Source organism: Canis aureus, chromosome 25, assembly GCF_053574225.1.
Source record: "Canis aureus isolate CA01 chromosome 25, VMU_Caureus_v.1.0, whole genome shotgun sequence".
NCBI classification, from domain to species: Eukaryota; Metazoa; Chordata; class Mammalia; order Carnivora; family Canidae; genus Canis; species Canis aureus.
In genome coordinates, this window is record NC_135635.1 from 46,299,759 (window position 1) to 46,327,578 (window position 27,820).

The following is a 27,820-nucleotide window of genomic DNA, read 5'->3' on the forward strand; positions in this document are numbered from 1 at the left end:
TCCACGTAAACCTTTTGTTTTAATAAATAAGACATATTCATGGCTTAGGTTTTAAATCACATTTACAGATGAGGAACACTTCTAGGCCCAAACAGGTTAGCGGTGAAGCGACTACTGCTGGGAGGAATGCACGGCCCCCATGCACTTTAAGCCTAAGAGCAAAGACTTCATGTCAGAGATCACCGTACACATCTCCTCTAGGCTCAAGAACTGGAAGACTGGAGGAAGAGCGGAGACTTGGTGAAGCCCCTGTGACCACCATCTGATACCCTCACCTTCACACTACACAAGCCAATGAAAGTTGTGCTACTTTTAGATAAGCTAAAAAGGAACTTTCCTGATTATATGAAGTGAAACTTTCTCTATTGTCAACAATTAGGATAAGGGCATTAGTTACACAGAGTATCCACTGACAAATACAGACTATGAGAACAGGGAAGAGGAAGCCACACAGATATCTCGTTTCTTCAAATGTCAGAAACTTCCATGCCACAGCAGGAGAGCAGTGGATGAACTCTACCGCTCCCAAAGGTTTAGTCCAAAAACTTCCTGTTGGCATTTGCACCAAATAAGGCTCCCCGTACTTCTGGCATCATCTGTGAAGAAATAAGTTTTTTAATGAGTAAGTGTTATTAACTGGAGAATTTGGAAAGCACTGCACATCTTTTTTTTTTTTTTTTTTTTTTAAGATTTTATTTATTTTAGGGCAGCCCAGGTGGCTCGGCGGTTTAACGCCACCTTCAGTCCAGGGCATGATCCTGGAGACCAGGGATCGAGTCCCACGTCGGGTTCCCTGCATGGAGCCTGCTTCTCCCTCTGCCTGTGTCTCTCTCATGAATAAATAAATAAAATCTCTTAAAAAAAAAAAAAAAGGGCAGCCCGGGTGGCTCAGTGGTTTAGCGCCACCTTCAGTCCAGGGCATGATCCTGGAGACCGGGGATCGAGTCCAGCATCAGGCTCCCTGCCTGGAGCCTGCTTCTCCCTCTGCCTGTGTCTCTGTCTCTCTCTCGCGCTCTCACTCTTGCTCTGTGTCTCTCATGAATAAATAAATAAAATCTTAAAAAAAAAAAGATTTCATTTATTTTAGAGAGAGAGAAAGAGGGAGTACGCACGGGGTGGGGCAGGGGGCAGAGGAAGAGAAAATCTCAAGCAGACTTCCCACTCAGCATGGGGTCCAATGTGGCACTCGATCCCAGAACCCTGCCATTATGGCCTGAGCGGAAATCAGCAGTCAGATGCTTAACCGACTGAGCCCCCAGGTGCCCCAAAACTGTGTATCTTAACTACAAGTGGCAAGTCACTGACCCCTATGTAGCCAGGAAGGAAATCATAAAGCTAAGGGCATCAAGTCTGTACCTTTACTTATCCAAAAAAAACTGTAACAGAATCCCTGGCAATAAACTTAACCAATAGCTAATCTGTGGTTATGACTGACTAATGCTTAAAGGGGATGAAGAAAAAAAACCTCAAACTAAAGCCATTATTGTTCAAGGCTTCAGTTAAACTGTAATGTAGGGAGAAGAGATGATCCCTTAGTATCACCTATGTTCTTTCTTTCAACAGTTACTGAGTGTCTACTACGCACCAAGGACAACACACACACAAATTTGTGCTGAGGCACTTGTTCATTATGGCAACTGAAAAACCCTTATGATTTAACTTCAAATTTCTAAGGCTGTACTGTCCAATAGAGAGGCCACTGGCCACGTGTGGTTACTGTGCATCCAACATGCAGCTAGTGCAACCATGGGACTCAATTCTTAATTTTACTTATTTTTGCTTTATTCATGTGCAGGTAGTGGCCACTCTAATGGGGACACAGGTTGAGGGCTGAAGGTCCAAGTGCTTTCACTCTAAGACAAGCCAGCTGCCCCAGCAGCAGCCTACCACTGCTGAAAAAGGCCCAGCATTTTGAGACACCTGAATTTTCCTGGGTTGTTTCCTACAGTTCATTTGTACAAACCTGGAAATATCTGAAGAGCCAGCAGCCCTGTGCAGATGCCTTTAAACAATATGTACTTTAGTTCTCATCATTACCGGAGAAACAACTCTGATCAGCACCTCCACATGCAGTAAAATGTATACATTAGAATCCTCAAGAAACAAAACCCTTGTTCGACCCCAAGTCCAGGCTCCAGTTACGGTAGCACTGCAGTAAAGGCCACTGCGTGCCTACTCCCCATTCTTCTCAAGAAAACGCCACAAGATGTAGAGTGCCAAACCCCAAATACCAGCAAATGGACATATGTTCTCTGCACCACTTTGAAGTAACAGGAGATGTATTCCCATACTCACCTGCTGGGCTATGAGGTCCAGCCGGCTTTCTAGAGTATTGGAAACCTTTATTTTACGATCCCCATTATAGATCTCCACTCCACCAGCTCTACAAAGAACACAGGAAACAACAATTTTTATAGATTGGAGGAAGACGGACAAATGGTACATTTACCTTCTTCCCCGAGAAGAAAGCCATTTTGGTGTGTGGAGGGTCTAAACACTCTACAGGGTTCAAAAACCTATGCAAAAAGCTTCAAACAAATTCAGAAAGCTTCTGAAGATTTAAGGTATGCATGTTGACAATGATTATCATTTATCAAGTGACTGCTACGTGCCAATCTGATTTTATGTTATAACACCTGTATCTCCCCAACAAAATGAAAAGTCCTAGTTTGCAAATCAATCAAGTCCCATCTGAATGTTACCTAAAGAATCCTGCCAATTACCAGGGGTACTGATAAGGCCATATTCACGACTGTACTGTGTAGCTGATTAAAGGTACCGCTGTAATCTTGCCAAACTCGCCCTGAGGAAGTCCTGGCCCCAGCATACCTCACTCCTGGCATTCCCGTTCCAAAGTTCCTAGCACTTCGAGCCTTAAGGCAGATAAGTCAAATTCTATTACAGGGAGCCTCCGGGAATGAAATTCTTTTGCTCCACGAGAATTTTATCAAATATTTCTTGAAATAAGCAGGCTATGTGACAAAGCCTAGGAAAAAGTTTTACAAATTTTCTCTGGAAAACTTTAATGGATGATGATGTTAATATTATTTTCTTAATCTATCCTCCCTCCCCCTGGCATGTTTCATGTTTTTGGTTTCTCTAAACAGACTATATCCTTCATAAGGACGTGGCTGGCTCTTTGCTGAAATCCTCACCCCACTGTCTGTGATACAACACTGTTCTCACGGAGGGAGAAAGGGCAGGAAGACCACCACATGTGAGAATGTCGCCTGTGTGCCAGGCGCTCGCTCCACATAAAACCCAGGGCTGATCACGGCTTCTGTGTTCCCAGGAGCCCTATGGGAGTCTTGGTGGGTATCCTCACCATTTTACAAACAAGTAAACAGGCTGAAACAGACTGAATAAAATGATCACTTAAATGAATAAAACCACAATATTTAAAATTCTACTTTAAATCAGCACCGGAAGAAGTCTATAGCTCATTATCTACAATTCTGAAATTCAATAAGCTGTCAGAACAAAAGTTAATTTGTGTATCTCTAAAAGCTAAACTGACCTCTAGTCATCTGGCAGCAAGTGACTAACGAACCTTTATGCGTTTATCCCTTGCAGAGTGAATGTTCCCATTCAGAAATATTAGTACATTTGATCACCATGGGGAGTGTGGGGAGGATGAAGCCTCAGGCCCTGCTGAGGATTTTTTTTTTTTTTTAGTTTTTATTTATTTTTTCATGAGAATGCACAGGGAGGAGAGAGAGAGAGAGGCAGAGACAGGCAGAGGGAGAGGCAGGCTCCATGCAGGGAGCCTGACGTGGGACTAGATCCTGGGACTCCAGGATCACACCCTGGGCTGCAGGCGGCGCTAAACCACTGAGCCACCGGGATTGCCCCCTGCTGAGGATATTGTGTCACATGTGTTATATGGACTTTATTGCTTTTCTAAACCCTGGCATTCAAAACACGTGGCCCCAAAAGTTTCAAGACTGAAATTCATTCTTTTTTTTTTTGAAGATTTTATTTATTCATAGAGACATTGGGGGGGTGGGGGGGCCAGCCCCAGTGGTGCAGCGGTTTGGCGCCGCCTTCAGCCCAGGGTGCGATCCCGGGTCTCCAGGATCGCACCCCGGGCTGCAGGCGGCGCTAAACCGCTGCACCACCAGGCTGCCCTGAAACTCATTCTTTACCAGACAGATGCTGAACTAAGTGTTTTATATCCCATCTGCTCGATCTCCACAACGATGACTGACAGCTGAGTTACTGTGTATATTGCAGGTACCAGGTATCACATGGAAGTGCTATGTAGACAGGATCTCATTGAAACTTCCAAGAATTCTGTGCTATTATCTCACTTTAGAGATGAGGAAATCAAGGCTCCGTGAGATGAAACAATTAGTCTAAGACTAGCAAGCTTAGATTTGCTAGTGTGGCCGAGTAGAGAGATCTAAATCTAATGATAATACCAAAGCTTTGTTCACTAGCTTACATACCTTCTCAGTGTATAAAAGCATTTTCACATTTATGTATGATCTCATCTCCTTTCTTCACTTCATGGAAAAAAAAATGCTGATTCCATTTTAAACATGACGGAATTCAGTCTCCAGGTCCCACAGCTAATAAAAGCCAACTCAAGACTCAAACCTAGGTCTGGTGCTTTCGACTAGGATCGCATGTCCCAAGGACTTTCTGCAAGGTTGGTCAATGCGTGCCTACGCGGCATCAGACACAGAAGAAGTGATCTTGGCTCTAACCCTGTCAAGAGTGCCTACTGCCTATCTCAGCTGCACCGAGCTTACCAGGGATCTTTAAGAAATGTCCTGTCATTTCCTCACGGCAGAAGTACCACTCACATTCGCAATTCTGTATCTAAGGAACCTAACTATTAGGTTCTATTAGTCTATATAGTAATCACTATCATACGTGACTACTTGTCTTATTTCTAAGAAACTCAATTATCTTCCTCACCATCTAACACAGAGATCTAGACCCAGCTTTGAATTCTGGGCAAAGAACTAGTGCTGCCCCTGCAGAATAAATTAAGTGACCAGAGGATGCTAGCTCTTTTCAGACTTTCAAAGTATGTCTGGCTGGTTAACAAGGGAGAACACAGGACTGCCAGGAAAAACAGCAAGAGTCACAAGTGACACACAGTCACACTTGTACTCTTATGGAGAAGAGTGACTCAGAAAACTCTCAACAAGACCCAGAATAAGGCCATTCTCGTATTGAAAGAAGTTTAGATGGTAAGAGCAGGAATATGCCTTACATTTCCTCAGGCAGGTAGGATTCCTGATCAATTTGGACATCAACATCTTTTTTGGTGGCAATTTTATACATAGGAATTGCTTTTTGCACTGCAGCCTAGAAAAACAGAAAATAATGAAAGGTTTTAGGAAAAACTACAGGTATCCAAATAAAATCAGCCAACTGTACAATCAACTTTTTTTTTTTAAGATTTTATTTGACAAGGCAGCCCTGGTGGCGCAGCAGTATAGCACCGCCTTTGGCCCAGGGCATGATCCTGGAGTCCCGGGATTGAGTCTGTCAGGCTCCCTGCGTGGAGCCTGCTTCTCCCTCTGCCTTTCTGTGTGTCTCTCATGAATAAATAAATAAAATCTTAAAAAAAAAAAAAAAAAAAAAGATTTTACTTGACAGAGAGAGAAGCAGACTCCCTGCAGAGCAGAGCTCGATCCCAGGACCTGAGATTATGACCTGAGCTGAAAGCAGATGCTTAACTGACTGAGCCACACAGGTGCCCTAGAATATCCCTACTAGGAAAACAAAATGCTATACTGTAATTAGTGTGGTAAAACATAATTAGTGGAAAGTCCTATCTAAATAAATAACTGTGCATGAGTAAATGTGTAAATAGTATTTTCTTATAGGAACTTCAGTTGACAACTCAGACCTGCCTACATAGAGTGCTCATCACCTTGGGGAGCTCTCTGGTATGTCTAGCTCTGCTTTGTGGCTTCATAAATGACACAGCACAAACGTAGATTTAGGTTACTGGCATGGGTTATAAATGAGACTCACAATTTATTAATTTATAGTGGAGAGTGAGGGGAATGGGCACCTGTGTTCTCCAGCTGGCATATTTTCTTTCTTAGGGGACAAGTTACTTGGGAGACAAATTATAGTTAAGAATGCGATTACATTACATATTACATTAATTTATAGTAAGATATATAATTGCTAAGGGACTAAGTACTCAATCTTTGCCTGAAAGCAGGCTGCATGGAAGAATTTTGTTTATTTATTTAAAGATTTTCTTGGGCAGCCCCGGTGGTGCAGCGGTTTAGCGCCGCCTGCAGCCCAGGGCGTGATCCTGGAGACCCTGGATCGAGTCCCACGTCAGGCCCTGCATGGTGCCTACTTCTCCCTCTGCCTGTGTGTCTGCCTCTCTGCCTCTCTCTCTGTGTCTCTATGAATAAATAAAATCTTAAAAAAAAAAAAATAAAGATTTTCTTTATTTGACAGAGGGAGAGAGAGAGCATAAGCAGGGGGAATGGCAGGCAGAGGGAGGGAGAGGGAGAAGCAGGCTCCTCACTGAAGGACTCAATTCCATGACCCCTAGATCATGACCAAGTTTTATTTATTTAAGTACCCTCTACACCCAAATGGGGCTCCAATTCACAACCATGAGATCAAGAGTCACATGCTCTTCTGACTGAGCTAGCCAGGCGGCCCGCAGGGAAGAATTCTAACCTTAAGAGCAATTTGATCCCCCCTCCCCATTAGCTTCCTCTTCAGCAGGGGGACCTGCTTCTCCCTCTCCCTACCACTCCTCCTGCTTGTTTTTTTGTTTTTTTTTGTTAAAGGCAATTCGATGATACAGAATGAAAGCTAGGGGAGTTCATTCTGATTCAAGGGCCCTTTGGTCTAGAGCACCCACCTAATGCTACAGCCTTTAAGGACTTTCCATGGCACCAGGGGCCATTTCCCAGACCCGACATCTTCTCTCTTAGGATATGGACTAACACCTCAGTATTTGCCTCTGGGACTGCAGTTGTTTTGTTTTGTTTTTTTCCAAATAGTTTATTTATTTATTCATGAGAGACACAGAGAGAGGCAGAGACACAAGCAGAGGGAGAAGCCGGCTCCATGCAGGGAGCCCAGTGTGGGACTCAATCCCGGGACCCCAGGATCACGCCCTGGGCCGAAGACAGATCTTAAATTGCTGAGCCACCCAGGGAACCCCTGCAGTTTTGTTTTCACTGCTGAAACCCACATTCTTTTTTCTCGTACCCGCTTTCTTTCCCCAGTTACAGAATGCATTAGGTTATAGCCAAGCCCTGCCAGTCTGGGAGTAGCTTGTCTTTTTTAGATGGTATTGCTCATCTTTGCTCCAAGCGAGTAGTGCTGTTTTTATTGATGAATTTTCAAAAGATTATGGCACGATAGAGCTTCCAAAAAGGGAGGAGGGTACTAACTCCAAAGGTGCAACTTGACCTCTTTAAGAAAAGACATCAGAGGCTTAGGTACACTTAAGTTACCACCTGTAATGTGTTCAAGATACCTCTAATTTCCGTGGTTGAGCTATCCTCTATGAAAGCACACATTTCATCTCTAATGTTTTAATATATTTTTTTAAAAAAGAAAACAAAACTGTTTTCTTCTTTAAGCTCTTTACCTTTACCAGAGGGAAATCCTGTTTCCTGCAACGAACAATCATTCGGGGCTCCAACAATTGGTACAAACCCTGTAAGACACAATCAGATTCAATTAGTAGGAAACCCAATTTATAAAATTCAACATCAGAATAATTTTTTAAAAAGATTTTAATTATTTATTAATGAGAGACACACAGAGAGAGAGGCACAGACATAGGCAGAGGGAGAAGCAGGCTCCATGCAGGGAGCCAGACGTGGGACTTGATCCCGGGTCTCTGGGATCACACCCTGGGCTGAAGATGGCGCTAAACTCCTGAGCCAGGCTACCCCAAAATAAAATATTTTTATAATTCTTTCATGTAGTTTGGAAAAAGAATACATAGTATGAGAACATGGAAAGAAGCTTTTATATCACAAACAGAGAAGTATATCCAGTGCTCCAATGGCAGAAAAAAATTTATATGGAAATCTTCTCTTAACATCAACTGAATTGAAAAAAAAAAAAAAATCAACTGAATTGGAAACCAAATAAATGTTATTATAATTAACCTAAGTAACGTAAGAATTCACAAGCAAGCAGCAAACATTTAAAACGTATATTGTCTTTGGTCTGAATCCACAAAACTAAAGCAAGTATTTTAGTGGTGAAGTCAAAGTAAGTAAGTTTTTTCATTTGTGTTTGTTTTTAGAGTGAGAGGAAAGGGGAAGGAGAGAGAGAATCTTGAGCAGACTCCCTGCCCAGCACAGAACCCAACACGTGGCTGGTCTCACAACCCTGAGATCACAACCGGAGCCGAAATCAAGAGCCAGATGCTTAACCAACTCAGTCAGCCAGATGCTCCTCAAATTAGGCAAGTTTAAGGCTGAGAGACTGTAAGCAAATTTGACTTCTAAGTTCTAAAGGACTAGTAAGAGAAAAAAAAAAAAAAAAAAGTGCAGGAAGATGAAAAATAGGAACAAAACAGAGCTGGTCTTTAACACATCTTGTCAATTTTGTGAGAACTGTGGCTACCCGTAGTAGGTCAAACCCATAAATTACCTGGAGGACCAGTCCATCCAGCAGCACTTGGTACCTGGTTGTATCTTTTACCACTTTGCTGAGTCTCTGTTTTGCTTCATTTAGTAGGTCCTACAAGGGGTATAAAGAAAAAAGTTATCCACACAGCTGGGTTAATTGGCTTAGAACCCACTGTGAGGATGGTCCTGGTTCATGCCCAATGGCTTCACATTGCATCACCGTTTTCATTCAACACACATTCCAAAATACACCATATACCAAATGCTGTGTTAAGTACTCTACATTGATACAAGGAAGCAGGAAGCAACATCACAGCTTCCAGGGAGTTCATGCTCAACTGGCCCAGATTATCAATCAGTCCAAAAACCTACAAAATTAACTAACATGGAAAGAGCTACATTACATAGATTTATTTTTTTTGAGGACATAGATTTAAATAAAAAGCTATTAAGACTTCTGTGCAAAAAAGACTGCTGTGCAAGATAATTCCTTTTTTTTTTTTTTTTAAGAAAAAAAAACATATGGATGGAGAATGAAGTGTCAACAATGTTTACCTCTGGAATGCTAGATTATCAATGATTTCAATTTTCTTTTTTTTTTTGTTAAAGATTTTATTTATTTATTCATGAGAGACAGAGAGACAGAGAGGCAGACACACAGAGGGAGAAGCAGGCTCCATGCAGGGAACCTGTTATGGGACTCGATCCCGGGACTCCAGGATCATGCCCTGGGCTGAAGGCAGGCGCCAAACCGCTGAGCCACCCAGGGATCCCCTCTTTAAAGTTTTTTAAAGATTTTATTATTCTAGAGAAAAAGAGAACAGAAGGAATAGCAGAGGGAGAGGGATAAGCAGATTTGACACTGAACACAGAGGCTGAAGCTGGGGCTCAAATCCCATGCATGACCCTGAGATCAAGACCTGGGGCCAAGAATAAGACACTCAATTGACTGTGCCACCCAAACACCCCTAAAACTTCTATTTAAATTCCAGTTAGTTAACATACAGTATAATATTAGTTTTGGGGCACAATATAGTGATTTAACACTTCCTTACATCACCTGGTGCTCATCACAAAAGTGCTCTCCTTGATCCCCATCACCTATTCACCTCATCCCCCCAGCCACCAATGATTTCAATTTTCTTCAGCTCAAGGCATGATCCCTGGAGTCCTGGGACTTCCTGTGTGGAGCCTGCTTCTTTCTCCCTCTGCCTGTGTCTCTGCCTCTCTCTCTCTCTGTGTCTCTCATGAATAAATAAAATCCTAAAAAAAAAACTTCTATAGTAAAAATAGCTAAAACAAAAAATTAAAAAGGATTATCAGGAAACATCGCTTATGGATGAGAGAACACAGTGAAAATTACTCACCATTTATTGGCTTATTGGTGAAAAGAGTCGTCAGGTCTTTTATTTAAAGATTTTATTTATTCATGAGAGACATGGGGGGGGGTGGTGTGTGTGGCAGAGACACAGGCAGAGGGAGAAGCAGGCTCCATGCAGGGAGCCCAACGTGGAACTCAATCCTGGGTCTCCAGGATCATGCCCTGGGCTGAAGGCGGCACTAAACCACTGAGCCACCCGGGCTGCCCGAGTCAGGTCTTTTAAAAGGCAGAGATAATGCCTCTGACTCAAACTGTTCTACACGGTCTATTCTACTTAGTATGATCTTTGGAAAGCTATGGTTTTTGGTACTTTAAGGAGGAAGGAGAGACACATGCTCACCTAGATGCCAATTCGAGTTTGGGGAGAAAGGGTGGAGAGGAAGAAATAGCCCTCAATATGGAAAAGCCCTTTATTTGGTTCTTAGAGTTACCATTGATCCTCACCCATCTGAGAATCACTGCTGTGCAGGACACAGCATGTGTAGTGAGCTCTCACTCCCATGCCTACGGGAAGGCACTCTGACACTCACTCAGGCATCTAATTTCAAGCAAACATCTATTTGACATCTACTAAGTACAAACATACCAAGATATTTTTAAATATCAGAAGTACTCACTTTAGAGCCAATTAAAAAAAAATTTTTATAAAAAATTCATGAGAGAGACACACAGAGAGAGAGAGGCAGAGACACAGGCAGAGGGAGAAGCAGGCTCCATACAGGGAGACTGACATGGGACTCGATCCCGGGTCTCCAGGATCCTGCCCTGGACTGAAGGCGGTGCTAAACCGCTGAGCCACCCGGGCTGCCCTTAAAAAAAAAAAAAGCTTTCATCCTTTCCTTTCCTTTCCTTATTATTTATTTATTTATAAAAAGCTTTTAATAAAAAGTAAAAAGATGGGGATCCCTGGGTGGTTCAGCGTTTAGCACCTGCCTTCGGCCCAGGGCGTGATCCTGGAGTCCCGGGATTGAGTCCCACATTGGGCTTCCCAGCATGGAGCCTGCTTCTCTGCCTCTCTGTCTCTCATGAATAAATAAATAAAATCTTAAAAAAAAAAAAAAAAAGCCAAAACAGTTAACAAAATGTCCAAAAGGACATTATTTTTCTTCTAAATATGTAATTATTAGGAGATCATCACTTTTTTTTTCACATTTTTCCCATGGTGCAATAATCTCAATGGTTGTACCAGGTTGGCTTTATTTCCACTTACTGATCCTCAGCCAGCTTTTCCTTTCAAGCACTTAGCTGACAGAGGCATTACTATTGTAACTGCTAATAAAGGAATCTACTAAAGAAACTGTAAGGTTATTACCCTTTCCACTATACTGAGTCTGATTAGCTTTAAAATGTTTCTAGTCCCTGAGGGCTCAAGAGAAAGTAGAGCCTCAAAATCTTCCCCATAACCAACAGTCATTCTCAAATACATTCTGCACAAAGCAGACTAAACCACAACAGCAAAAGAATTTATTTATTTAAAAGATTTTATTTATTCATGAGAGACACCGAGAGAGAGGCAGAGACACAGGCAGAGGGAGAAGCAGGCTCCACACAGGGAACCCGATGTGGGACTCCATCCCAGGACCCCAGGATCATGCCCTGAGCCAATGGCGGTGCTAAACCACTGAGCCACTGAAGGGCTGCCCCCTTCTTGGAAACATTAGATGCTCTATTAGATTATCATTTTGTTCAAATTTTCTGTTCCCTTGGCTTCTTAGTCTCCTCCAACATGACTGCTTTTTCCTCATGTTTCCTTAGCAATCTATTAAATATGACGCTTCTTGGGGCACCTGGCCAGCCCAGTTGGTAGAGCATGCAACTCTTGATCTTGCGGTTGTGAGTTCAAGCCCCATGTTAGGGGTAGAGTATACTTAAGCTAAATTATAAAATGAAAATAGAATGAAAACTGAAAGATGATGCCAGTATTGAAAGAGAATTTTGTTTGTAACAATTCCGGAAATAAACAAACTCTTGGGCTACTGACAGGTCTATGAAATTTGGGGGAGATGGTATGCTATGATCTGAACTGCTACTTTGTATTTCAAAGTTATAAAATGTAATCCAATTCCCCTAACCCATCTCCTAAAGAAAATGATGGATAATTTGGATAATTATATTTTGGTTTTTTGAGAGGGGGAGAATAAGGGGGTGGGGGTGGGGCAAGAGGGAGAGAATCTCCACGCCCAGTGCAGAGCCCAATATGGGGCTCAATCCCAGGACCCTAAGATCATGACTGAGCCAAAGGCAGACATTTAACTAACTGAGCCATCCAAGCACCCCTGTATTTATAAGGATTTTTAAAAAGATTTAAAACAGCTTACAAGAATATATTCAATAAATATTTCAAATTAAATTTTTTAAAAGTTAAAAAAATAGGGCATGTGGCTGGCTCAGTTGGTAGAACATGAGACTCGAAAGCCCCACACTGGGTATAAATCTGATTTAAGGGGTAGCCCGGGTGGCTCAGCGGTTTGGTGCTGCTTCAGCCCGGGGCATGATCCCACAGACCCGGGATCGAGTCCCACGACCGGCTCCCTGTGCAGAGCCTGCTTCTCCCTCTTCCTCTCTCTCTCCATTTCTCATGAATAAATAAATAAAATCTTTAAAAAAATCTGATTAAAAAAAAAAGTTAAAAAAAAAGTTAGGGATGCTTGGGTGGCTCCATGGTTGAGCATCTGCCTTTGGCTCAGGGCCTCATCCCAGGATCCTAGGATCAAGTCCACATCGAGTTCCCCATAGGGAGCCTGCTTCTCCTTTTGCCTGTGTCTCTGCCTCTCTTTGTGTTTTTCATGAATAAATAAATCTTAAAAAAAAAAGTTGGAAAAATAAAATACAACTTAAGTAGGTGAAAAAAATCACATCAAGGGCACCTGGCTGGCTCTTGATCTCAGGGCTGGAAGCTCACACCCCACACTGGGTGTAGAAATTACCAAAGGTGTTTCCATAGTGTATTAGATGACCTTTTACATGATGATTAGATTATCTTTTCTGCTTTTAATATTATTAAATCTCATTCCCCCCCAAAAAAGGGCAGCATAAAAATCTCTGCCTTTCTCTCTGTGTGTCTCATGAATAAATAAAATCTTAAAAAAAAATAATTAAAAAAAATTAGATAAGGCAGACACAAAACCTATTGACTGGTCAAATTACAACACTTAACAATATGTGTTATAACCTTGGCACTCATCTTGAGGAATGCTGCTGAGATATTTAAGTTACAGGTCTCTTAACTCTTGAATTGTACAAATAACAGCAACTAGCCAGTAGCTGTCACAGTTGTCATTTTGACTCCAGGTTTCCTTTTTTTTTTTTTTTTTTAAGATTTTATTTATTTGCTCATGAGAAATACAGGCAGAGGAAGAAAGAAACAGGCTCTATGCAGGGAGCCCGACATGGGGACTCGATCCTGGGTCTCAAGGATCACGCTCTGGGCTGAAGGTGGCGCTAAACCGCTGAGCCACCGGCGCTGACCGTGGAGTTTTTAGAGTAGGCTCCAAACCCAGCATGGAGCCCAAATATAAATTTGATTTTTAAATAATTTCAAAAGTGTATATATATATATATATATATATATATATATATATAAAACACCTCAGCCCTCTGAACCAAGTATCATAATTAATAGATACCAAAGAGGAAACTGAGGCTCAGATATAATAATTTACTCAAACTAATATGGCAAAGCAGACTTTTCTTTCCCCTTGGGGTGGTGGGGGGAGCAAGAGGAGAGGGAGGGAGAGAGAGGAGGAGAGAGAGAGAGAGAATCCCAAGCAGGCCCCAAGCCCAGCAGAGCCCAACATGGCACTCGATCTCACAACCCTGAGATCATGGCCTGAGCCGAAATCAAGAGTCAGACACAACCAACTGAGCCACTCAGGCGCCCTTCACTTTGTATTTATTATGATACCTAGTATAATGATTTCGCAGATGAAATGTTTTATCTCTAAAACTCATTCAACTTCTTAACTAGTGAATTCTCTGTAACAGGCAAGTGAATGAACAATTTTATAATAGAGAATAATTACTCACTGTAATAAGGTCATCTCTTGCTCTGAGGACTTTGAGCCTTGCTTGATTCATCAAATTAGACATCTGACTGCAAAAGATATGGAAAAATAGTTACAGTAGAGCATTATAAAAAAAACTGCAGTGAAAGAAATACACAATACATACACTTCCTACGTATGTATAGATATTTCTCTTTGTATATACTCCAGAGAACCTGAATGAAATACATTCAGTAATTTCTACCAACTTTTTTTTTACCAACTTATTTTCAAAGAGAAAATATAATCTTTCAAAGAGTTTTTTTTACCAACTTATTTTCAAAGAGAAAATAAAATCTTTACGTCAGTTATTCTAACTTTTTTTCAATAATCCTGTGATACTTCCATTTTCACAAATGAAGAAAAAGAAATTAAGCAACTTGTCCCAGGTCAGACAAGTATTTAAGTGGTCCAAGTAAGACTTGAACCCATAGCTGCCTGACTCCAAAGCACCTGCTCTGTCCCACTGACTTTTTAAAGTTTCCTTAGTGAATACTGTGACCAGGATCTACTTACATTTTCTTCTGCTGCTCAATCTGCTTTTCTTTCTTCTCATAGTATTCCATAATCTTCAGTCTTTGGGTTTGCACAAGACGACCTTTCTCAATGTTGAACTCTTCCTCTGCCTATCAAGGAATTAATTATTACTAATTCATTACACCAGATTTTGAGTTTTATTTTAAACAGCTGGTAGCCCCATATTCCATACCAAAAACAGTAAGTTTATTATGACTTATCTTCAAAAATCATTTCTGATTTACTCAAAAGGGATAACTAGTGATTTTCATCATAAATGATGAACCAGAAAACCGAAAATTTGACCAAGGATAATGGTACCAGGGGTACCTGGCTGGCTTAGCTGGTAGAGTGTGCTGCTCTTGATCCCATGGTCATGAGTTGGGTGTGGAGCCTACCTAAAATAAAAAATCATAAAAAATAAAAAAGATAAGAGTACCCATCCACAAAGTTATATAGGAAATATTCAGAAGATTCAATACGTGAAAAAAATTATGTATTCTAAATTTAATCCACTTGCGTACTAGAGGGACTATAGAATTGAGTTTAGAAGATTTGGGTTACTGCCTAAAAAAATTTGGTCAAGTAATTTCAGTCTTAGTCCTCCCTTATAAAAGAATTAAAAATAGTATTTTTCGGGTGCCTGGGTAGCTCAGTGATTAAGCCATCTGACTTGATTTCAGCACAGATCTTGATCTCAGGGTTGTGAGATCGAGCCCCATGTTGGGCACCAGGCTGAATGTGGAGCCTGCTTAAGATTCTCTTCCTCCCTGTGCCTCTCTTTAAAATAAATAAATAAATAAATAAATAAATAAATAAATAAATAGATAGATAAATCTATCTTTCCTCATAGGCCAAATAAATAAATCTAATAGCCCTTTTAAAATAAGTTATATATGTGTAAGCTGTTTTATCAGTGCAAATTACTGAGCAGTTTTTAAAAAATTTTTTTCTAGGGCAGCCCCGGTGATGCAGTGGTTTGGTGCCGCCTGTAGCCTGGGGTGTGATCCTGGAGACCCGGGAACGAGTCCCACATCGGGCTCCCTGCATGGAGCCTGCTTCTCCCTCTGTGTCTCTGCCCCTCTCTCTCTGTGCCTATGAATAAATAAATAAAATCTTAAAAAAATATTTTTTTTCTATTTTTACCTTTCACTTGGGAGTACAAAGCAACATTACAGTTTCAGATCATTAAATAAATCTGGTGATATCAGATGACGACAATCATGACCTGAATTCTGGTAGCAGGTAGTTTTCCAGTTCAGGGAGTAGTGGAGAACCACATTACTCAGCTACCGGAGAGTTTTAGCTTTAATTCAATGGCTGGAAGGAGTGCTGGTCCTGGTCAACCATCCATGAATTTATTTTTTTTAAAGAAGCTCTATGCCCAACACAGGGCTAGAACTCATGACCCTGAGATCAAGAGTCGTATGCTTAAAAAAAAAAAAAAAAAAAAGGTCATATGCTCTACCAACTGAGCCAGCCAGGTGCCCCTATCTATGAATCTTCATCACAATTTCCAATTTTTATTTTATATTTTTAAAAAGGGCTATTATGCTAAGGGACCAGAGAATTTTTTTTTAGAAGATTTTATTATTTAGTTATTTTAACTCTAGGCTGACACATAAATTGACCTGGATGACTACTAACGTCTCCTCCATTCATAAGCTATTAAAATCTTCAGAGTGACTGTTGGAACAAGGAGGCTTTCATGTGCTCCCAGTTATTATACAGTGTGCAGAGGCTAGCAAGCATTAGTCCTGCTAGACCACTTCATGCTACCCCTCGAAGACCACCGGTACATATATACAACATGCCTGTCATGGTTCCAACTGTTACTGTGTTAAGGTCATCTTCTGTACCTCTTGTTTTCTCAATGATAGCACCAAATGCGCACAGAACACAGAAAACCTAGAGTATCAGCCCAAAGTGTCCCTTGCCTAGTCACCATGTTCAAAATCCTTAAACCTCCTCAGAATTCAGTAAGGATGGCTTTTACTTTATGTAAATATAAATGAAGGTTAAACCTCCGGGATCCCTGGGTTAAACCTCCAACATTTTTGGGCACTCGGTAAGAAAAATTATTATTAAATATAAATCAAATATAGAAAGGCTTTGAATGACAACCTAGAATAAATACATATATGCTTTCTAAGATTGTATTTATTTGAGAGCACACATGCACACAAGCAAGAGGGAGGGGCAGAGGGGAGAGGGAGAAGTCGACTTCCTGCTGAGCAGGGAGCCCAATGCAATGCAAGGCTCGATTCCAGGACCCTGGGACCAGGACTTGAGCCAGACACTTAACCGACTGAGCCATCCAGGCACCCCTGGCCTAGAATATATTTAATAGAAAAGTTTATAGTAACTGATCTACATTTTAAAAATACCATTTTGGGATCCCTGGGTGGCGCAGCGGTTTAGCGCCTGCTTTTGGCCCAGGGCGTGATCCTGGAGACCCGGGATCGAATCCCACATCGGGCTCCCGGTGCATGGAGCCTGCTTCTCCCTCTGCCTATGTCTCTGCCTCTCTCTCTCTGTGACTATCATAAATAAAAAAATAAAAATAAAAATAAACAAATACATAAATAAATGAAATGCCTAACAGCTTTTTTCTATACCTACCATGGGAAATAAAGATGACTGTTAAACAAGGTAAGACTATTTGAAATAGGAATGCATTTATCAGATAAAACAGAATTTCTACATTTGTCTCAGAGGGAAATAAAGGCACTAATGAGACAAGAAACTGATCATGAAGGCAGCCTGGGTTTAGCACCGCTTTCCGCCCAGGGCCTGATCCTGGAGACCTGGAATCGAGTCCCATGTCAGGCTCCCTGCATGGAGCCTGCTTCTCACTCTGCCTGTGTCTCTGCCCCCCTCTCTCTCTGTCTCTATGAATAAATAAATAAAAATCTTTAAAAAATTAAAAAAAAAAATAAGAAACTGATCATGATCATCAAACAAAAAAAAATTTTTTTAAAGATTTTATTTATTCATGAGAGAGAGAGAGAGAGAGAGAGAGAGAGGCAGAGACACAGGCAGAGGGAGAAGCAGGCTCCATGCACGGAGCCCGATACGAGGCTTGATCCCAAGTCTCCAGGATCGCACCCTGGGCTGAAGGCAGCGCTAAACCACTGAGCCACCTGGGCTGCCCTCATCAAACAAAATTAAACAATACTCTATCAGCTGTTATGTGTTAGTGATAGACAAAACAGTCTTTTCCTTAAAAGATTTTTTTTTAAGATTTTATTTTTTACTCTTTACATCAGAGCTCAGGAGCACTGTGAATGGGGGCATGCTGCATTGGAGCTCTCAGAGCTGTCTGGGTACACGGTGACAATCCTGCCGACTGTCATTGTCCGAGCCAGCACTGTGCGGCTCATCTCCATGACAGCAGCAGCATCTGCCTGAACTGCGAGAATGCCCGCAACCTGTCGCAGGAGGACCACTGTGCCCTTGACTTCCCTTCAGGATACCATTCAGAGGGGGGAGCTTGTAAACAATGTGACTCCTCCTGCAGAACCTGCCAGGGGCCTTTCTCCTGCACCTCCTGCAACACCAACCTCATTCTGTCCCACCCTGGCACCTGGAGCACCACCTGCTTCCTAGGCCACTATCCTGAGGACAACTGTACTGTCAACATGGGTTTTAATTTTTTTATTAAATTATTTTATTAAAAAATATTTTATTTATTTATTCATGAGACACAGATAGATATAGGGAGAGGGAGAAGCAGGCTCCCAGACCAGGATCACGCCCTGAGCCAAAGGCAAAAACACCCAACCACTGAGCCACCCAAGCGTCCCTTATTTTTTATATGTATTTTTAAGATCATATGTATTCACTTGACAGAGATAGATGGCACAAGCAGTGGGCATAGGGAGAGGCAGACCCCTTGCTGAGCAGGCAGGCCAACATGGGGCCGGATCCCAGGACCCTGAGATCACGACCCAGGCCGAAGGCAGACACTCAACTGCCTGAGCCACCCAGGTGCCCCTGTCAACACAGGTTTTTAAAAACGAACTTGGGATCCCTGGGTGGTGCAGCGGTTTAGCGCCTGCCTTTGGCCCAGGGCACGATCCTGGAGACCCGGGATCGAATTCCACGTCAGGCTCCCGGTGCATGGAGCCTGCTTCTCCTTCTGCCTGTGTCTCTGCCTCTCTCTCTCTCTGCGTGGACTATCATAAATAAATAAAAATTAAAAATAAATAAATAAATAAATAAAATAAAAATGAACTTTCTCTCCTTTCTTGCTTTTGGAGTCATTGAAGGAAAAATGAAGTTCTTGCTTCCATACTCTCACCTGATAGCCTTTACTTTTTTTTTTTTCTTTTAGCCTTTACTTTTATAAAAAAAAATCTTAAGGGATGCCTGGGTGGCTCAGTGGTTGACTGTCTGCCTTGGAGCAGAACTGAGTCCCAGATCAGGCTTCCCACAGGCCTGCTTCTCCCTCTGCCTATGTCTCTGCCTCTCATGAATAAATAAAATCTTAAAAAAATATATAACAACATAAACATACTATACTCTCCCCTAACCAACTATCATAATTAGTCATAGATGCTGAAAGTCTGGATTCCAGATTCCATGAGAAAATTAATCTATTACCTGTCTACTCTCTACCATAAAATTTCAGGATACTTATTGGCAATCAGAATGTTTAGAAAGGAAAATTTATTTTTAACATTAAAGATAAGTCACATCCTTAGCAGTACTATGCAATGTGCTATTAAGCAATTTTACTAATTATTGTTATCAAAGCCAAACAACATGAAATTTTGATAACTTTTTAAACTTAGAAGATGGAATCTCACCTTCGCATCTATTTCCTCTGCTTTCTCGTTGGCTTCTTGTTCAATAAAAGCCATCATATGCTTAATCTATAAGAAAGAAGAAAAGGTTATTTCATTTTTTAATATAACAAGAAAATATATATAGATCTTTTTTGATTCATTCAACCATTTACTAAATGCATATTATGTGCCAGGCATTGTGTACAGGATAAATGAAATAATCTCTGCTTTCAGTTATCTTACAACCTGGAAGTTGCTCCACCAAATGGATCAGATGCAATATTCAGTATAACCCAACATTATCCTACTCTCAAAGAACTTGGAGTCAAGGGGGCAGGGAAGACTGGATATATAACCTCCTTTACTTCATATACCTTTCAGTTAGCATCCTCTTTTTTTTCTCTTCTCCATCTGTAATAAAACAGGTCTCTAATTTCTCAGCTTTCTTTTTAAAAGATCTATATTTCTGTTAAGATTTATTTTTACTTTTTATTTTTAAGTCATCTCTACACCCAACGTGGAGTTCAGACTCCTAACCCCAAGATCAAGAGTCGCATACTCTGACTGAGCCAGCCAGGTGCTCCAAACTTTTTCGACTTTCTTACCTCCTACTCTCAATGTACTTCAATCTGACTTCTATCCCCTCTACTTCACTGACATTACTTGTATAAAATCAACCTCCTCTCTTTGCTTCCATGACTTCCTTGTTCTCCTTGAGGGCCACCCTCTTCTCTGCTTCCTTGACTGCTTTTTTTTTTTTTAAGATAGCCTACTCACAACAATCTAAAAATCCAACACACTCAATAATGAACTGCTCATCACTCTCCTCCCCTCTGCCCATTTTTTAAAAAAGATTTTTTTATTTATTTATTCATGAGAGACAGAGAGAGACAGAGACACAGGCAGAAGGAGAGGCAGGCTCCATGCAGGGAGCCTGACATGGGACTCGATCCCAGGTCTCCAGGATCACACCCTGGACTGAAGGTGGCGCTAAACCGCTGAGCCACCGGGGCTCCCCACCTCCCTTGCTATGCCCATTCTAGTCTCTGTCTTGAGGATTACACCCACATCTGACTTTGACTCTCATACCTCAGTCCTCACATCCAGTCAACCACCAAATCCTATCAACTCTTTTTTTTCCCAAGATTTATTTGAGAGAGAGAGAGAGTTAGAATGAGCATGAGCAGCGGGAGCAGCAGGCAAAGGGAGAAACAGGCTTCCTCTTGAGCTAGGAGACAGATAAAGGGCTCGATCCTATAACCCTGGGATCAAGACCTGAGCAAAGGCAGATGCTTAACTGACTAAGCCACCCAGGTGCCCCTCAATCCTCTATTCGAATAGTTCTTTAATTTGTCCACATCTCTCCATCTTTATAGCCACCATCCTAGTCTTTGCCACCACCATCTCTCAGATGAATTATTACAACAGCTTCCAAATTTGTCTCCATGCCCTCAGTGTTATTTCCTCTCTAATCAACTTTACACTACAACCAGAAAGATCCTTTAAAAATGCCTGTTTTGGGCAGCCCGGGTGGCTCAGCGGTTTAGCGCTGCCTTCAGCCCAGGGCCTGATCCTGGAGACCTGGGATTGAGTCCCATGTCGGGCTCCCTGCATGGAGCCTGCTTCTCCCTCTACCTGTGTCTCTGCCTCTCTCTGTGTTTCTCATGAAAAAAAAAAAAAAACAAAAAAACACACAAATAAAAAATATATATTTATATTTTAAAATGCCTGTTTCAGGGACACCTGGGTGGCTCAGCAGTTGAGCATCTGCTCTTCAGCTCACAGTGTGATCCCGGGTCCAGGGATCGAGTACCACATCGGGCTCCCTGAGAGGAGTCTGCTTCTCCCTCTCTCCCTCTGCCTATGTCTCTGCCTTTCTTTCTAAAAGATCTATATTTTTGGGATCTCTCATGAATTCAAAACAAACAAAACAGCCTGCTGCATCATGTATCACACTCGTCCCCCAACTCAGCTTTATGATAAAGCGCAAAGGTTTTAGAAAGTACATGATCTGGTCAATGCTTACCATCATATGACATAACTTTCAGCACTGGCTACTCTAGACTCTTAGTTCCTATCCTGCTAAACTTATTTCAGTTTTTCTGTTCCTTGAATTCACCATTGTCTTCCTCACCTTCATGATTTCAAATATGCTGTGCCTGGATGGCTCAGTGGTTGAGGTTCTGCCTTTGGCTCTGGGCGTGATCCCTCTGCCTGTGTCTCTCATGAATAAATAAATCTTTAAAAAAAATATGCTGTGCTTTCCACTTGGAATACTCACTCTTCTCCCTTCACCTAGCTAACTTCTCAGGATTCAGCTTGCTTAACTGTCACCTCCTGTGGAAAATCTTTTCTGAACTTCTCACTAATGCGCACTCTGCACCTCTTCTACCTAAATGCATATTCCTAACTCCTTGCTTACTTGTCCCTATCCGCAACTAAACTGTAAGATGTGGTACCTGTTAAAAGGCTTTATTTTTTTTTTTTTAAGATTTTATTTATTCATTCATGAGAGACACAGAGAGAGAGGCAGAGACATAGGCAGAGGGAGAAGCAGGCTCCATGCAGGGAGCCTGATGCAGGACTCCATTCTAGGACCCGGGGATCACAACCTGAGCCGAAGGCAGACGCTCAACCACTGAGCCACCCAGGCGTTCCTGTTAAAAGGCTTTAGATCAGAGGATAAAGTCCACTGAAGTCTGTCTTACTTATCTGTTTATTTGAGAGAGTGCTTAAGCAGTGGAGAAGCATGCTCCCTGCTGAGCAGAGAGCCCAATGCAGGGCTTGATCCCAGGACCCTGGGATCATTACCTGAGCCAAAGGCAGCCACCTAACTGAATGAGCTACCCAGGCACCCCTCCACCGAAGTCTTCTGAATGGGGCTTAGGGTCATTAATCCAATTTTAGACTCATAAATGAAGTTTTCTTTTTTTCTGACTCATAAATGAAATACTGTCTCTAATGGAAGATGTAAAATGCCCAAGTGAATATACAAGTAATACAGCTCAAATCAAACTCACTGGTAGTTTCATTTCATAGGGGCTCTATCTGAAAGAAATGATGAATTAAAAAAAAAAGAGATGATTTTAAAGATATCAATAACCTCTAGGTTATTAATCATTGTGCTTATTTTTTAAAAGATTTTATTCATTTATTTGAGAGAGAAAGAGTGCACATGCAGGGTGAGGGGCAGAGGGAGAGAGAATCTCAAGTAAACTCCATGCCGAGCTTGGAGCTGGAAGCAGGGCTGTATCTTACCACCCTGAGATGACAACCTGAGCCAAAATCAAGAGTCGGATGCTTAACTGAGCAACCCAGGTGCCCCTAATTCCTTGCGGTATATCAATTCTACCACTTAGGGTAAGCTCCATGAATACTGAGATCTTCTCTTTTACATCACCATAGCCCCAGAACATGGAACAACTCCCACTATAGTGGGTGCTTAATAAACGTTTGTGAATGAATGAGAACTTGTTGGTATGTATTTTAAGCTTCTTGAGATACCCAAGAACTTTTTAAGGTTTAACAATCTGAAAACAATTCCCAGCTTCTTCATGTACCACAAAGATATATCTCCTGTACAGATGTACAAAAGAGTTAGGATTTGTTTTACAATAATGTGAATATGCTCAACAATATGCTTCTCCCTCTGCCTGTGCTTCTGCCTATCTGTCTCTCATAAATAAATAAATAAATAAATAAATAAATAAATAAATAAAATTAATTAATCTTTAAAAAAATGGGGCAGCCTGGGTGGCTTAGAGGTTTGGCACCGCCTTCAGCCCGGGGCATGATCCTGGGGATCCGGGATCAAGTCCCACATCAGGCTCCCTGCAAGGGACCTGCTTCTCCCTCTGCCTGTGTCTCTGCCTCTCGCTCTCTGTGTCTCTCATGATTAAATAAAATCTTAAAAAAAAAAATCTTTAAAAAATGGTTAAAATGAGTAAGTTTTGGTATGAGTTTTATGTATTTTTTTTTTAAAGGGAATTGATAGGGGTGCCTGGGTGGCTCAGTTAGCAAAGTGCCTTCAGCTTAGGCCATGATCCTGCAATCCTCATCTCCTCGGCAGAGAGCCTGCTTCTCCCTCTCCCTTGAACATGCATGCATGCTCTCTCCCTCCCTAACAAATATTTTAAAAAATAAAAATAAAAAGGGCATTAATAATACAACCTCACAGCATCAAAGTCTTAAAGAAAAAACAGTATGGTTTTAAAAGGGGGGAGTTTTTTGTCAAAATTCTTTTTTTTAAGATTTTATTTATTTATTCATGAAAGAGAGAGAGAGGCAGAGACACAGGCAGAGGGAGAAGCAGGCTCCACACAGGAAACCCAATGTGGGACTCAATCCCTGGACCCCAGGATCACGCCCTGAGCCAAAGGCAGACACTTTAACCACTGAGCCACCCAGGCGTCCCATTTTTTGTCAAAATTCTCAGCAACTACCCTATGCTTGAGTAACCCAAATAATTATGATAATCAAAGCCTATTTCATAGGTAATACAATACTTATAAAATCTCATGCCTTGGGATCCCTGGGTGGCACAGCGGTTTGGTGCCTGCCTTTGGCCCAGGGCACGATCCTGGAGACCCGGGATCGAATCCCACGTCGGGCTCCCGGTGCATGGAGCCTTCTTCTCCCTCTGCCTATGTCTCTGCCTCTCTCCCTCTCTGTGTGACTATCATAAATAAATAAAAATAAAATAAATAAAAATAAAATAAAATCTCATGCCTTGAAATATTTGGAGTACCTAGTCCAGAGATGCCCTGTATAGCAAATCACTGTGACCTTGCTAAAAGGATTAGTCCCCCAGATCTGTGTGTGTGTTCATAGTAAGGAATGGTATCTCCACAGGTTCAGTTTGAAACCTTACTGAACTCAGGCTGGAATTCTAAAAATAGTTTAAATACAGTAATCAAAACAGGTTGTTTATATAAATGCTACAAGGCACAGTAGGCCTATAGAGGTGAACGCTGATTCAAACCTGCATTATCTGCTTTTATCACTCCTGCTGGACCCTCTACTACTGGATTTGACTAGATCAGAACAGCCTGGAGCAAAACACACTCATTTTAACCCCGGCCAGAGAAGCCTGTTTACAGCCAACATGACCATATTCTTTCTTCAAGAGTTCCAACAAGAAAAATAGTCAAGCCCTTCAAGACATTTAACTCCACCCCTAAGGCAGAAAAATCTGGCCTGTACAAAAAAATAAATAAATAAATAAATAAAAAATACTGTTCTTCTTCCTGCTAACCCTACTGGATTTTAAGTTTTTGAAGTCAGATTCCTCCAAAAATTTGATGAAGTAAATAACTATACTCCCCAGACCAAAAAGCAAATATATAGAAATATTTTCATACAATGGGGAAGAAATCAGGGAATCCACAATTTACAAGCACTTATTATGTGCCTGGTGCCTGGTCTATTCACTGCTAAGAATACAGGGAACAAAACACACTGCCTTATGGAGCTTACATGTAGTGTGGAGGGGTAGAGACCATAGATTCCTCCATCTTTCAATTCTATTGAAAGGAAAAATGGTTTTGGTCTAGATTCCAATGAAATACACCACTTTTGTTATTATGATTTTTCCTGGGGGAAGCTTTATTCTTCAATTTATTATAACAAAGGTGTGAGGGGGATGATGAAGGAGGAAGTGGAAAAAGAATCAGCATTGTGACTGCTAGAAGATGTGGAGGACACTGCATTTTTCCACTGCACCAGGTTTTTCCTAGAGTAAAAATCAGAAGCATCAGTGATAAATGTAAGAAACCCACTGTTTTGTAATATTATAAGATTTCTCAATCTTCTGCATCAGCGCTATTTTTGTCACATGATTTCCCCTTTGTGATTATCAGCACAAGGCCACCGATTGAGTAATATTCCAGTATTCCTAGAGCATAGTAGACTAAAAATAAAATGCAGTCATTTTCTAGGATATGGAAATATCCAAGGAAAAAAGTTTTATTGCTCGTTTAATAAGATTCATAAGCCAGTGAGTGGGCTTTAGACAGATTTTCCTCGTACTTCAAAAAGAAATAAACCTAGTTCTCTAAACTATGTAAAGACTAAATTGCAGGCATTAAGCTTCCTCTTCGGAAAAAATACACTGGCAACATGACTACTAAATTCAAGGACGCTGGTTTCAGAGTATCTCTAGCAGGGGAAACGGAAATCACTTTCTTCCATGTTAGTTACAAGCCTATCGACGATATATTATACTGGGAGTCCTTCGAAGTCTAACTTCCTTAATGCCTGCAAAGGTGAAGCTATGGCACATTAAAAAGCAAAACTAGAAAACACCTAAAATTTCCCAAGACTGATCATACCCTTGCAAAAATGACGTTCACTACTTCCAGAATCTTTCCCATTACCCTTGACTTATTTACTTTGTGCCAAACACCGGCGCTGGTGTTCATAAACCGAAGTGGAATTCTGCATTATTACTAATAAACATCAACGTACACACCTAGTGAGAGACCAACCATTACAATTATGACAGAGGAGGTTCTTCCAAAATGATGATTAACAGTCCAATAAATGACCTCAAAACAACATTGGAAACAACTCTCCCCCGTCAGCACTCTCTGTAGTACTGTGAACCTTTCTCTCAGGGTTAAAAAGCAAGCGAAAAAAAGGCTTTCAATCCTTGCATTCGGGTTGCGTTTCACTCCGTGTTTTTCAATTCTCCGCTTTAACAAGCACAGCGAGTACCCCGGGAAAATACGAAAGGCCTGGGGGAGCCCAGAGGCAGCACAGCCAGGGAGGCGACGCACACGGCGCCCGCTGAGGAAGACCCCGGAGCTGCGGTACCCCCGCTCCTGCCGACCGCCCGCCAGGCCCCGGACGCCGGCGGTGCGGACCCTCCTACGGCCTCTGGGCGGCCCCGAGCCCGGTTCCATCCGCCACCCCAGCCCCGCGCTGCGACTTCGCCAGACCCAACCGCAGGTCCTCACCTGCTTCTGCACGTCGGCATCGCTGAGGGCCATGGCGAAAGCTGTGCTAGGCCGGAAGGCCGCTGGCTCGAGCTCAGCCTGGAAGGCGACAGCAGAGAGCAGGAAAAGAAAACCCTGCGGAGGCGTCGGCTTCCTTTGGCTTAGGGTTCCGGCTTCCGGTTCCTTCCAGGTGACCTAGCGGCCCCGCCCCGTGGGCTTCCTCAGCCAGTGGGAGGAGAGCAGGCCCCGGAAGTCCCGCCCCGCCCCGGCTGGGCGCCTGCGCAGGCTGCCGCTTCCCGCCGGGTTCTCGTGGCTTCGGCCGCTGGCTCGTGACTCCTGAGCTGTTTCCCCAACAGCTTATTACTCAGTACGAGGGAGGGTTCAGGAGTTCTGGCGTCTGAAATTAGCCGAATTGTGTGCATTTTCTTAGCCGGATAGCTCTTGCGTTTTTTTTGTTTTTGTTTTTTTTTTAAGTTTAACTATTTACTCCAACGTCAGAATCTACAATTTTGCTTTCTTGGCCTTAATGAAAACAAGTTCAGGAGTATTTTATTAATTAATAGATTTTATTTTTAGAAGTTTTATATTTGCAAAAAAAAAAAAAAAAAAAAAAGCAGATAGAGCCGAGAGTTTTCATAGATCTTTCTCCCTGGACACACAGAGTCCCATATTGTTGATATATATTAGCATGGCACATTGTCCCAACTAATTAAACAATATTGATGTATTGACTCAATTTCGTAATTATTCACATTTCCTTGGTTTTAACCTAATGCTCGTTTTCTATCCCACAATCCCATCCAGAATACTGCATTTTATTTAATTGTCATGTCTGCTAAATTTCTTGCGTCTGACAGTTACTCAACCTTTCCTTCCTTTTTTAAAAAATCTTTATTTATTTAAGTAATTACACCCAATGGTGGGCTAAACTCCACTCTGCTCTTCTGACTCAGCCGGCCTGGCATCCCATCTTCTATTTGATGATCTGGACAATTTTGAGGGGTACTGATTAGCCACCCAGGTGCCCCTCAAAGGGAATTATTCAAAAAATTAGGGTAAAAATTCCCCCAGACTTGTTTGCTTCAAATATCATTTTTTCCCCAAATGCAAAGAACTTTTGAAAGCTTCTTTATTTTTAGGATAGACTCCTAGTAATAGAATTATAGGTCAAAGGGTACATACATTTTTTTAATATCAACTTTTTATTTTGAAGTAATTTCAGGGATGTCTGGGTGGCTCAGCGGCTGAGCGTGTGCTTTTGGCCCAGGGCGTGATCCCGGGGTCCTAGGATGGAGTCCCACATCCAGCTTCCTGCATGGAGCCTGCTTCTCCCTCTGCCTGTATCTCTGTCTCTGCCTCTCCCTCTCTCTCTATCTCTCATGAATAAATAAATTAATTTAAAAAAGAATCAGCATAATAAACTAACGCTTGAACTTAAACGCCCGACTCAATCTCAGGGAGGGGGGATCAAGCCTTGGCTTTATTTTACTAAAAACAAATTTTAAAAAACTTAAATCATCTCTGTCTTTGTTCAAGAATTGGGTGGGTTTTTGTTTTTTTGTTTTTA

The 27,820-nt window shown here is 41.8% G+C and overlaps 2 protein-coding genes and 1 long non-coding RNA gene across 3 annotated transcripts in view; 1 reads left to right on the forward strand and 2 right to left on the reverse strand.

Moving 5' to 3' along the window:
- On the reverse strand, window positions 1-26,439 carry ATP6V1E1 (ATPase H+ transporting V1 subunit E1). The gene is made up of 9 exons (XM_077871740.1): window positions 26,275-26,439; window positions 19,340-19,405; window positions 14,529-14,638; window positions 13,996-14,062; window positions 8,611-8,700; window positions 7,592-7,660; window positions 5,225-5,319; window positions 2,296-2,383; window positions 1-596 (listed from the first exon to the last, which is right to left on the reverse strand). Exons 1-9 carry the CDS (start codon window positions 26,305-26,307, stop codon window positions 534-536), a joined length of 681 nt encoding a protein of 226 aa, XP_077727866.1. The 5' UTR covers window positions 26,308-26,439; the 3' UTR covers window positions 1-533.
- LOC144297486 (uncharacterized) lies at window positions 1,140-8,471 on the forward strand. The gene is made up of 3 exons (XR_013364534.1): window positions 1,140-3,311; window positions 5,844-5,906; window positions 8,261-8,471. It is a non-coding gene; the product is annotated as an uncharacterized LOC144297486 (long non-coding RNA).
- Window positions 26,274-27,820, reverse strand: part of LOC144297525 (uncharacterized) — a 13,374-nt gene continuing 11,827 nt past the window's right edge. The window contains exon 4 of the mRNA XM_077871801.1: window positions 26,274-26,650. The gene's annotated coding sequence lies outside the window, so the exon portion shown is untranslated. The remainder of the gene's footprint in view (window positions 26,651-27,820) is intronic.